Source organism: Microcaecilia unicolor, unplaced genomic scaffold (genome assembly GCF_901765095.1).
Source record: "Microcaecilia unicolor unplaced genomic scaffold, aMicUni1.1, whole genome shotgun sequence".
Classification (NCBI taxonomy): domain Eukaryota; kingdom Metazoa; phylum Chordata; class Amphibia; order Gymnophiona; family Siphonopidae; genus Microcaecilia; species Microcaecilia unicolor.
The window spans coordinates 96,538-109,044 of record NW_021963233.1 but is presented as its reverse complement, the minus strand read 5'-3'; the positions used below and the strand labels follow the sequence as shown (position 1 = coordinate 109,044).

Genomic DNA, 12,507 nt, shown 5'->3' with positions numbered 1-12,507 from the left:
GGAATCCAGGTACTGCAAAAGGCAGATGTGAGAAGCCACATAAAGAAGTTTATTGGAGCAGGAAGCTACCAGCCCTCAATCGGGAAGGGGGCATACCGTAGAAAGAAGCTTGTTGAGCACCTTTGAAGTGGGATTAGATACACCTGGTGAGCGAGAAAAGGGGACAAAGAATTTTAGGAGTCGTTTGGGTTTGGACACTATCAGTTTGCTGTTTTCCTTTTGTTTGTTACAGTGGTGTTAAAATTGCTTGGTTGGAATAAAGGAAGAAAACCCGGATGGATCACTTTCAGGCACATTTTCCAAAGAGAAGGACATCCAAAAAGTGACATAAATCGGCATCTGGACGTCCTTCTCACAGAGACAGCCAAATCTTTATAATCGAAACCACATTTTGGACATCTTTGTCAGAAGTCCGTCGCAAGGATAGCCAAATCTCAAGGGGACATGTCGGAGGCGTGTTCGAGGCGGGACTTGGGTGTTCCTAAGACTTGGACGTCCTTGAGCCATAATGAAACAAAGCAAAGACGTCCAGGACTAAAACTTGGACGTTTTCAGCTAGACCTGTTTTTATTACGAATAAGGCACAAAAAGGTGCCTGAAATGACAAGATGACCACTGGAAAGAATTGGGGATGACCTCTCCTTACTCCCCAGGGTCACTAATCCCCTCTTAACTCCAAAACTTGTGATGAACAACATTACTTGCCAGCCTCAGATGTCATACTGAGGTCCATTACAGTGCATGCAGGTCCCTGGAGTAGTTTAGTAGTAGGTGCAGTGCACTTCAGACATGTGGCCCATACCCCCTACCTGTTACACTCGTGGAGGAAACAGCGAGCCCTCCCAAACCCACCAGAACCCTCTGTACCCACATATAAGTGCCCCTCTTCACCTGTAAGGACTATGGTACTATGGTAGTGGTGTACAGTTGGGGGTAGTGGGATTTGGGGGGGGGGGGGTTAGAGGGCTCAGCACACAAGTTAAGGGAGCTGTGTACCTGGGAGCATTATATGAAGTCCATTGCAGTGCGCCCCTAGGGTGCCTGATTGCTGTCCTAGTATGTCAAGAGGACCAGTCTACTACAAATGCTGGCTCCTCCCATGTCCAAATGTCTTGACTTTGGACGTTTTAGACTTGGACATCCTTGTGTTCGAAAATGGCTGAAAATCAAAGACGTCCAAATTGCAAAACGTCCAGATCCTAGGATGATCATGGTACTTTCGAACACAAAAGATGGACGTCCATCTTTTTTGAAAATGACCTTCTCCCCGCCTACGAATTTGGACATTTTACAAAGACGTCCAAATTCCAACTTAGACATTTCTTTTGAAAATGCCCCTCCACACACCTGAACTCATGTAAACTACAAGGCTGAGAGTGTTGCGCAAGCAATAAACGACTTGGAAGAGCATGGGACCCAGGGTTATTATGACACTGTGAAGATGACCATAGAAATATTATGGGCATCTACACAGTTAGTGCACTAACACCTTTGTAAACAGGGCCCTAAATGTTCATAGTAAAATGTGTATGTTAAGATGAGTCCCAGTTACAGAAATTAAAATGACCTGATATTGGACAGGTGTAGATCCTGTGGAAAAAAGTGATTATTGAGGTTAATATTTAATACAAAGAAATTTTTTGGAAAGTGTTTAGTTCTCCATTCACACTAATATCATTATTGTTTGTAAATAAACCTAAATTAAAAACCAACAAATCAAAAAATATGTTTACCTGATACTGTTGATGCAGGAGTTCCAGGGGTTTCTGGAAGAGGTACAAAAAAGATATACATCAGAGGTTCTTTTTGAATAAGTAATAATAACTGGAGCAGCATTTATTCTACCAGGTCATTTAAAAATGTGAATGTTGAAAGAAGACCCAGTTCAGAAATTAAGATTATCTGATATTGGACTTTCTGCTCCAGTTGTAGATCCTGTGGAAATTAGAGATTATTGAGATTGATATTAAATGAAAGAACCTTTTTTTAAGTGTGTTCTTTACCATTTACACCAAGGGCCCTCTTTACTAAGGTGCACTAGTGTTTTAGTGCGTGCTAACTTTAGATACAGCTATAGGAGTATGGGTGTCTGTAGCGTTAGCACGCTCTAATTTTTAGCACGTGCTAAAAAGGCTAGTGTGCCTACAGCATGGCTTAGTAAACAGGATGCTACTAAGGGCGCACTAGCGTTTTTAGTGCGCGCTAAATGGTAAAGTCGCCCATGCTAAAAACACTGTCGAACCTTAGCAAACATGTCCCTAATTTCATTATTATTTTCAAATAAACCCTCATGTTTACTAAGCCGCGCTTGCGGCTGCCATGCACTAATGCCAACAAAGCCCCATTCACTTTGAATGGTCTGTGTCAACTTTGCCACGTGGCAGCTGTTAGCTCAGCTTAGTAAACAGGGGGCAAAGGTTACATCAAAAAGCAACAAGTGAAAAAATATGTTTACCTGGTACTGTTGATCCAGTAGTTTCTATAAGAGATATGATTAGAAAAAAAAAGGTATGCATCAGGTAGTGATTTTGAGTAAGTATGAAGAGGTTAAGCTGCATTTTTTTCTGTCAATTCAGATTAAGCAGAGCACGTTAAAATAAAAAAGAACTAGTCACAGAAATTAAAATTACCTGATATTTGAGCTTTGGTTGCCGCTGTTGATCCTGTGCAAAACAGTTAAAGAACATTTTTTGATACTAGTTGTTCTTTCTGCATAATTTAAAATAATTATTTGGAAATAATTTTCAATTGGGGAAAAATATGTTTACCTAATAGTGTTGATGCTGGAATCCCAGTGGATCCTAGAGGATTTAGAAAAAAGATGCCCAGCAGTGATTCTTTTTGATTAAGTAATAATTTCTTGATCAGCATTAAAGGGCCTTTTTTCTAAGCTGCCGTAAAAGGGGGCATGCGCTAGCATCAGCGCATTTTTTATGTGCGCTGAGACCCCCTTTTACCGCAGATGGTAAAAGACTGTCTTTTTATTTTTAAGAAATGGCCATGATGTAAGTGAAACACTTAGTGCATGGTCATTTTAGGTGGGAGCAGTTACCACCACCCATTGAGGGTGTTTAACCTAGCGATCACCAGGCAGCACGCACCGCTGCCCGAATACCATAAATGGCGAGCGCTTGGGATGGGAACTACCGCCAGGCTCCTGCGTTAGCCTGGCGGTAGTTTCTGTTTGGTGGGCTTACTGCCATTTCGTAAAAGGGCCTCTTAGTGTAGCAGGTCAGATTAATCTGAGCATACCTCAATGCGTGCCACAGTAGTGTGTGTTTAGCATGTGGTAGGCCCTTGTTAGGCCTACCTCTCCTTAGTAAAAGTAATTTTCAAAAAAAATGAAGGGCCCTTTTTACCAAGCTGCAGCAAAAAGGGGCCTGTGCTGGTGTCAGTGTGTGTTTTTGTCGTGCACTGAGGCCCCCTGTTACCGCAGTGGGTAAAAGTAGGTCTTTATTTTCTTCATAAAATGGCCGTGCAACAAGTGAAACACTTGCCACGCAGCCATTTTGGGGGGAGCCCTTACCGCCACCCATTGAGGTGGCAGTAAGGGCTCCTGCGCTAACCTGGTGATTACTGCGTGGTATACTACACCAGTGCTACAAAAATAGAAGTATTTTTGTAGCACCGGATATGGCAGTGCGCTGGGGGTGGGAACTACTGCTGGGTTGCTGTGGTAGCCTGGTGGTACTTGGTACATCCTTTTTAGCGAGCGGTAAGCCTGCATTGGGCTTACCGCCCATTTGTAAAAGGGCCCCTAACTAAGAACCAAGATGGAGAAAAATAGTTTTACCTGGTACTGTTGATACAGGAATTCCTAGATGAGGTACAAAAAACATACACATCAGTGATTCATTTTGAATAAGTAATAATAACTTGAGCTGTGTTTACCGGTTCAGATTACATATGAAAAGAAGACCCAGCTGCAGAAATTAAAAGTGCTGTGAGATAAGATTCTACTCCAGTTGTGGTTACTGTGAAGAATAGGGATGATTAGGGTAATATTTAATGAAAGAACTTTTTCTGAAAGTTGTTTTCTTTTTATTGTCAATATTGTCACTATTCTTTGAAAACAAGAAAATGGGAAAAACATGTTTACCTGATTCTCTTGATCCAGAAGTTCCAGGGATTCCCAGAAATGATTTAAAAAATATATATATGTCATGGATTGCAATTAATTAAAGCATCCTTTTACCAAGAGGTGGTAAAAGGACTCCTGCGGTGGTGTTGGTGTGTGGATTTGGTACTCATCAAGGCCTCCTTTTACCACGCCAGTAAAAGGACTTTTTTTTTTAATGGCAATGGCTGCCCCAATAAGTGCAACACTTATCTTGAGCCCATTTCTGCTGGGAACTCTTACCAGCTCCTATTTAGGAGGCGGTAAGGACTCGCGTGCTGAGCTGGCGCTAAACAATGGGAAATCATTTTTTGGCGATGGAAATGCTGCATGGTGGGAGTTGGTACTACTGCCGGGCTTCCGTGATAAACCGGCGGTAGGGCTGAATTGGTGCATGCCAAGCCCGCGGTAACCCTACTGCTGTTTGGTAAAAGGGGCCCTAAGTACTAATAACATGAGCAGCATTTCTTCTACCACTTCAGAACAAGCAAAGCATGTGAAAAAAAAAGATCTAGGTACAGAAACCAATATTAAATGATATTGGAGTTACTGTTACAGATGTGGAAAATATGAAATATTTAGGGTAATATTGAAATGAAATATAGAAGTCCTTTTACTAAGGCGCATTAACAGATCCAGCATGGACTAACGATTAGTGTGTGCTAAATGATAATGCTACGTCATGCAAGGTTCCATGTTAGGAGTCACGGACCAAGAAAGGGATCTAGATGTCGTCAAAAGACAGGTGTGTCGAAGGGAGCGGCTTGTTCACCCACAATTGCTAACTTGTTCATGGGAGTGTTTGAAACAAAATGGATTTACACTTTAGCTCTTTTTCAGTTGGCATTATGTTGGTGGCGCTACATAGATGACATCTTTATGGTATGGAAGAGCATGGAAGAACAATTGGAGCAATTTGTACACCTATTAAATAGTTGTCATAGTACCATTAAATTTCATATTCAGAGCAGCTACGTAGGTATCCCCTTTTTAGAAATTTGGGTTAGGAATGAGAAGGGCATATTACAAACTTCAATATATGTGAACCCTACTGATAGGAATACAGTATTACACTATACTAGCATGCACCCTAGTCATTGTAGATCAAATATTCCATTTGCTCAGTTTTTAAGCTATAGAAAGATCTGTTCATCTACAGAAGAATATCAGCACCAATTTTTAGTACTACAAGAAAAACTGATAGATAGGGGATATCCAGCAACTTTAGTTAAGAAGGCGAAAAAAAGAGCCTTTCATAACCATCGAGAATGGTTGTTAACGACCTATAAATAATGGAAAAACAGAGGAGGCTTTGACATTTGTAACTAAATACAATATTCATACTAATAATCTAAGAAAGCAATAAAAACATACACCAATGCTTAAAGTGTACCCTTGTTTTCGGGATTTAAGGATTCTTTTTTCCTTTCAAAGAAACAATAATTTAAGAGATATGTTGTGTGCAGCAGAAGTCTGGAATCGACAACTGGGGACACCAAAAGGACAGGGTTATCATAGCCCCTGCAGCTCCTGCTTAACATGCTCAGTGATGTGGATTTCTAACCAATTTTTGGATGTACATACTGGTAAAAAATATCCTTTAACAGCCCGAACCACCTGTGTGTCTGAAAATGTTATATATTTGTTGATGTGCCCCTGCAAATTATATTACATCGGTCAAACGTCTAGCCCTTTGTAGACTCATCTTTTAGAGCATCGACATTGTATACAAGCCCAAAAAACATATGAACCTTTGGTATCTCATTTTCTTGAAAGGAATCATAAGTTTTCAGAATTACGATGTATAGTACTGGAGCAAATAAGAATCACAGAACGGAGAGGCGACATACGAAGATCACTCAGACAGAGAGAGCAGAGATGGATATTTACACTTCAAACGGTAGCGCCAGAAGGCTTGAATGTGGCTATCGAATGGAAAGCCTTTTTGTGAATTTGCATAATTGCCATGTTAGATGCCTAGACGTTCTGCTATGTACGTGGAAGTTTAAATCTCGGCGTTCTTAAGAAGCTAATTGCCATTTTGAGTTTTGGAGCCAGCGGAGATGCTTGTCAGCTGAGATTTCGTTCTTGGATGGATTATAGTTAAAAACAGTTTTGTCCCCTGAAGCAGCCAGGTCAAGGCAAAATAGGATTCCCCTGTTGGGATACATGTGGACATTTACTTGTGGATATTTACTCGATGAATATGAAGTGTCATCCAAGATAAGTACTGTGTGTTTATAAACAGCACTTTATTGTCTCCAGTCAAATTGGTATCTTTAAAAAGGGTATCTAGTGGGACTAGTGGAGTTTTTTCAGACCTATGATTAAGAGGATCCCTCAGTGTTTATGAAAGTTTTGAGCATTCAAACTGAGGTGTTCTTCGAAGAGATTGGGGTCTTTTTCTCCACTATTTTTCATTACATAACATAAGATGCACCTTGAGATACTTAAGACAATTGTGGAAACAAAATTTTTTTACAATTTGATATTAAGTTCTACAGATTCCAAATTCTTGTAGTAAGTAATGCTACCCATTTTGTAGATGGTAAACTCTCCCGTATTATTCATACACAAACCAGTTATCATGCAGTTAGTGGAGGAACACCTCCTCTCTGCCCCTGACATGCCCCCCTCAAAAAAATCCCCCCAAATAATTAGCACACAGTTAACATGCGCATATCTCAAAACTAATGTGGAATTGCATTAGAGCATATCATGTTAGGCCATTTTGGTGCAATATGCACTTGTCAGCACCTAATGCAGCTTAGTAAAAGGACCCTATTATATATTATGAAGAAAACGTTCCAGCAGTCTGATAAAAAAATAAACATACCTGATGTAGTAGTTACTGAAGGAGTTGTTGAACCTATAGAAAGCAAATGACTTAAAGGTTAGAACTTCTATCAGAAAAAAATTACCTTCCAGTAATTTGATGCTCCTCCATGCACTGTGAGGTAATAACTTATGTTAAAGAAAAAAACATCACAAACTGAAAAGGAAATGACCTGTGGTTGTCCTATAAATTCAGACTGCTTCAATTTCAGAAATTAGAATTGGGATTAATAACTTTAATACAATTGTTGCCATCTGAATTATGAGGAAATAGAGCAAAACAAAAAATAAAGAACTAGTTTCAGAAACATTTTTGCCGAAAATGAACGTGCGGCAAAAATCAAAATTGCCGTGCATCCATTTTGGGTGTGTGACCTTACCACCAGCCATTGACCTAGCGGTAAAGTCTTATGTGGTAACCGTGCAGTAATGACCTACACGCGCCAAATGCTACTTGATGCATTTCCGATACGCGCGCCCAAAAATGAAAATTATTTTTCGGTCGCGCAAATTGGACGCGTGCCAAAAATGAAATTACCGCAAGAGCCATGCAGTAACCGGGCAATAGCTCCATTTTGGCGCACGGGTGCATGTAGAGCCTTACGCGGCTTAGTAAAAGGGCCCCTTAGTCTCAGAATTTATCCAGATTGTAACAGAACAGACCACCTTATCTGGATATTCAGTACCAGCCACTATCTACTGTAAATAGTGGCACTGTATATCCAGATATTTTTTTTACCGCTGCAGGTGGTGTTTAAAAAAAATTCAGACTGAAGCAACTGAATATTGTCCTGATAATTCTTTGAAATATTAAGTTCTTTCTACGTACAATATGAAGTAACTGGGAAGTGTTTATAAACAATCTGTTATTTTCATATATAATTTAACTGATATTGTAATACCTGGAATGGTTGTTGTTCCTATAAAAAGAAGAAGGTTGATATATATTATTTTTATTGAAATATACTAATAGAAACACTTATACCTTGTCCAGTTAAAGATTATGCAAAGAGTTTGAAGTTTTAAAATTTTCTTTGTGAACAAACAGTGATAGCTTATAGTTTGTGTTATGCTCTCATTCATCATCTTCAGGAACATAATATTTTTAAGTGATAAAAACCTCTTTGATTTAAAAAACATTAGGGACTGTATGAAAGTGTGAATCATTTCTGCTCAGTTCCAAGGAATCATGGGAAGGCCTGCCTTCTTTCCCATTCATTCCTTAGGAGGCAGTGAAAAGTCTGCATTCCTCCTTGCTTGGCCCCAAGTATCCATGGGAAGGCCTGCCTTCCTTCCCGCTTGGGTACAAGGAGCCACAAATAGCATTTCTACATCTTCATCTGGCCACAAAGAGACAAAGATATACTACTTCACTACCCTAAGGAGCCACCTAAAGCGATCTCCTACCCCTCACTCCTCACTCCTCCTTCGTGTGGCCCCAAGGAGTTGCAGATGTCCTGTTTTCCTACTTGCCCATCCTTGAAGAGCTAGGGAAAGGCCTGCCTCCATCTTTTTCCCATCTTGAGGAGACACAGGAAGGTCTGCCTCCCTCCCTGTGTGGCCCTGAAGAAGCAGAGAAGGCTGGCCTGCATTCCCGGCCAACACTGAGGGTCTGAAAGAACTGTCTCTATTCCAACACGATTCTGAGGGGATCTCCCATTCTAGCCCTGCAGGACCTGGGAAAATCTAATTTCTTCCCTGTCTGACTCTAAAGATCGAAGGGAAGACTTGCCTTTCTCTCTGTCTCTTCCTGTAGAGAAGCAAAGAGCCTGCTTTTTACCCACCCTGGCTGCCCTCTCACTCTAGCCAGTGACTCAGTAAGCCACATATTTGCAGTGAACCATTTCTTTTTTTTTTTCACAAATAAAAAACAAGAAAATGAAATAATTCTGGTCAATAGAAGCTCTAAAAGGGGTCAGATAAAGCATAACCAACCAATAATTTTTATTACAAGGAAGTAGATAGGTTCCACTATTCTCGATTTATGAGTAAACATGCAGACAGATTTACACTTTATTTAAAATTACTGTTAAACTTTACCTGCAGTGCCTTCTATTTTATGATGAAATTCATGGAGTTTAAAAACAGTACGATAAAGAAAAATCTTTACCTGGTATTGTAGTTTTTGAAGTGACTGCTGGAATAATAAAAAAAACAGAGGGGTTACAGTTTAGAATTTTATTCAAAAAAGCTTTACCTTACAGTATTTGGATGTTAACTCCCAAATGGTGAACAAACAAATGAAAAATCAGAACTACCAAGGAAAATAATCTAAAGTTGCAACTTGTATACAAGAAAAAGTCTTTTCTAGTTTAGAAGAGGACAGAAACAGAAAAGGTAGGGAGCCCGAGAGGATCAAAAGGGTTAACACAAATAGGGTGGTGCTGCAGGAAGAAGGTAAGGAAGATGCTGAAAAGAAAGGGAAACAAAAGAGGAAGGCATGGAATCAGGAAAAGAGGGGACGGGCAGGGCTTTGGGGGTCAGGACAGAAACAAAAAATGTAGATAATGAATATTAGGCTTATGCAGTAATCCCATTTTCCCGTTCTGCTGCATTATTTAGTATGGGGCAATTCTATAACTTGGCATATCGACTTACATGAGTGCCAATTCCATAATGTTTATATTTATCTTTATTATGTATTTCTAAAGCTGCCTTTTCTGACTAGCAGATCAAAGCAGTGTACAAATCTAAAAAAGAACATATCATTCAAAAGAACACCATTTTAAAACAGGAAAGAGACTCTACACAGCAGTGCAAACCACCAAATCAGAAATGTAAACACAAAAAGAAAAATTCAAATGTACAGCTGAGACATTAAAACCTCAGTCAAGAGTCATGAACTACCGTAAACAAGTGAGTCTTCAAAGAAGATTTAAATCTGATAAAAGATTCCTCATTTCGAATACATGGGGGCAGGTCATTCCATAAACAGGGAGCCCCCCCCCCCCCCAAAAAAAAAAAAAAATCAGCATTCCGTGTATTCAAATCTGGCCTGCTTAGGGTCAGGCAGTACTAGTCTATGAGAATCTAAGGGGTCCTTTTATTAAGGTGCACTGAACAATGGCCTGCAGTAGTGTAGACGCGTGTTTTGGGCCCACATAATTATTTTTGAACGCACCTACAAAAATGCTTTTTTAAATTTTTGCCGAAAATGGACATGCGGCAAAATGAAAATTGCTGCACATCCATTTTGGGTCTGAGACCTTACCGCAAGCCACTGACCTAGCGGTAAGGTCTCACGTGGTAACTGGGTGGTAATGGTCTACGTGCATCAATTTTTACTAGATGCGTGTAGCTGCCATGCATCAGAAAATTAAAAAATATTTTTCAGACGCATGGCAGCTACGCGTGTCAAAATTGAAATTGCCGCAAGGGCCACACGGTAATTGGGCAGTAACTCCAATTTGGTGTGCGTAGGCGCATATGCGGCTTAGTAAAAAGGCCCCTAAGGACCTTAAAGTCCAAGTCGATGTGTAAGGGATTACAGTCTGTGGAGGATAAGATGGTGAATTATTATTATATGCTCTATGCGTCAAACACAAAATCTTAAAACTAATCTGACAGGCAATATTTATTTATTTATTTATCTAAGACTTGATATACCGCCAAAACTGACAAACAGGAAGCCAATGTAACCTATGATACAACAGAGAGACATGGTCCCTACTCCAGGCCCCACAGAGCAACCAAATTGCAGAGTTCTATAATGCCTGGAACTGTTTTATCTGAGAATTGATGATACCAGCATATAGTGTCATCTAGGCATGCCTATAAAGCTGCATTGGTGTGCTGAACTATAGGTGCAAACACGTACGCCAGGTCAATAGCTGGTGAAAGTTTGCACATCTAAATGTGTCATGCAATGTGCATAACTGATAGTATTCTATCAGTTATACACATCACTTGGCAACACTCCATGACCAATCCTTGCAGTTACACTCTATAGCATGTATGCGCTACTTTATAGCTACTTTAAAGCTCCACTTACACACACAAGATGTGAGTGTACGCACACTGTAGATGTTGTCCTGCTTTCCATTCAGTCATTAAAGGGGATAAGTTATCAAGCTGCATTAGGGCCCTATGTCACATTGGGGTCCTTTTACTAAGGTGCGCTGAAAAATGGCCTGTGGTAGTGTAGGCACAGGTTTTGGGCATGCACAGAATCATTTTTCAGTGCACCTGTAAAAAAGGCCTTTTTAAAATTTTTGCCAAAAATGGATGTGCGGCAAAATGAAAATTGCTGCGCGTCCATTATGGGTCCGAGTCCTTACCGCCAGCCATTGACCTAGCGGTAAAGGCTCACACGGTAACTGGGCGGTAATGACCTTACGCGCGCCAAATGGCACTTGGCGCGCTTACACTATGCATGGCAGAAAATAAAAATTATTTTTCGGCCGCGCGTATCGGATGTGCGGCAAAAATTAAATTACTGTAAGAGCCACGTGATAGTGGTACAGTAACTCCATTTTGGTGCACGTTGGGTGCACGTAGATGCTTATGCGGCATAGTAAAAGGGCCCCATTATTTGCCCCATAAGGTGACATGAAGGACTTTAATGCACCTTGCCCTACTGCGATAATATTTAGGTCACCACGAGTTACACAGTAATTAAATGCAAAACATACAAATGCACATAAAGCAGCTCATTACTATTTAAAAACCAGAACGTGACTTGTGGTGTGCACTGGATGCACACTACAAGTTGCATTCTGGGCTTAAAATGACTGTGAAATAACCCCAGCCAAAATCCAGGGTTATTTTACTGTGCCATGAACATCAGACCTCAAAGCTGTGGTTCAATACTCCAGGGCCTGACACCATTCCCCCGACCCTCTGAAAACATCCCTTCCTGCCCAAGGGAACCCCTGAACCCCCTCCGTGGATAGCCCCCAAACCCAAACTCCATCTGTTGGAGATCCCTCCATCCCCCAAAGGGCACCCCACCATCATGGTGAGTATAAAAGCCCATTACTTGGTGGTCCAATGGTGTTAAGGCAGGAAGAATCCCCAGTTGCTCCTGTGATGCCAGTACTGTTTCCAAAATGGCACCCCTAGCAGAGTCTCATGAATACTACTAGAGGGTCATGTTTCGGGGGGGGGGTGTTGGAGAATTTCCTTAGGGGATTGGGGGAATGACATCGGGCCCAGAAGCATCAGGCCAGGCTTTGAGGACTGATTCCTCCTTCGGCAGCTGGAATAACACTGAGGTGGCTCGTAAGAGGCATTTTTAATTTACCACGGTAGTCAGCAACCTACAGGATCGCAAAGAGGCTCACCTTGATAATGTCCCTCCTAACTCTTTGGTCTTAGCTACTACTGTTTCCGTGAATTTCTATACTATGGGACCCTTTTACTAAAGTGCAGATCAGATTTGTATTTACCGTGCATCGTTATCAAAAAATAATGCACAGTGTGAAGCTTGTGCAGTAAATTATTATTTGCAGAAGTCTCGTGGTAGTATCACTAGGGGCTTGCTTCTATATAAGAAAATTTTCTTGTGGTAGCATTAAGGGCTTCGTTCACAAATCCACGCTACTGATTCTCGGTGC

The 12,507-nt window shown here is 40.8% G+C and overlaps 1 protein-coding gene and 1 long non-coding RNA gene across 2 annotated transcripts in view; both read right to left on the bottom strand.

Moving 5' to 3' along the window:
* Positions 1 to 2,455: 2,455 nt before the first annotated feature.
* LOC115459095 lies at positions 2,456 to 2,803 on the bottom strand. The gene is made up of 3 exons (XR_003940203.1): positions 2,769 to 2,803; positions 2,631 to 2,663; positions 2,456 to 2,479 (listed from the first exon to the last, which is right to left on the bottom strand). It is a non-coding gene; the product is annotated as an uncharacterized LOC115459095 (long non-coding RNA).
* A 4,357-nt stretch (positions 2,804 to 7,160) lies between these two features.
* The window catches only part of LOC115459093 (mucin-5AC-like), a gene marked incomplete at its 5' end in the record, with an annotated part of 101,624 nt that continues 96,277 nt past the window's right edge, over positions 7,161 to 12,507 (bottom strand). The window contains 3 exons of the mRNA XM_030188959.1: positions 7,161 to 7,207; positions 7,855 to 7,872; positions 9,063 to 9,089. Coding sequence (XP_030044819.1) covers positions 7,161 to 7,207; positions 7,855 to 7,872; positions 9,063 to 9,089 — 92 coding nt within the window. The remainder of the gene's footprint in view (positions 7,208 to 7,854; positions 7,873 to 9,062; positions 9,090 to 12,507) is intronic.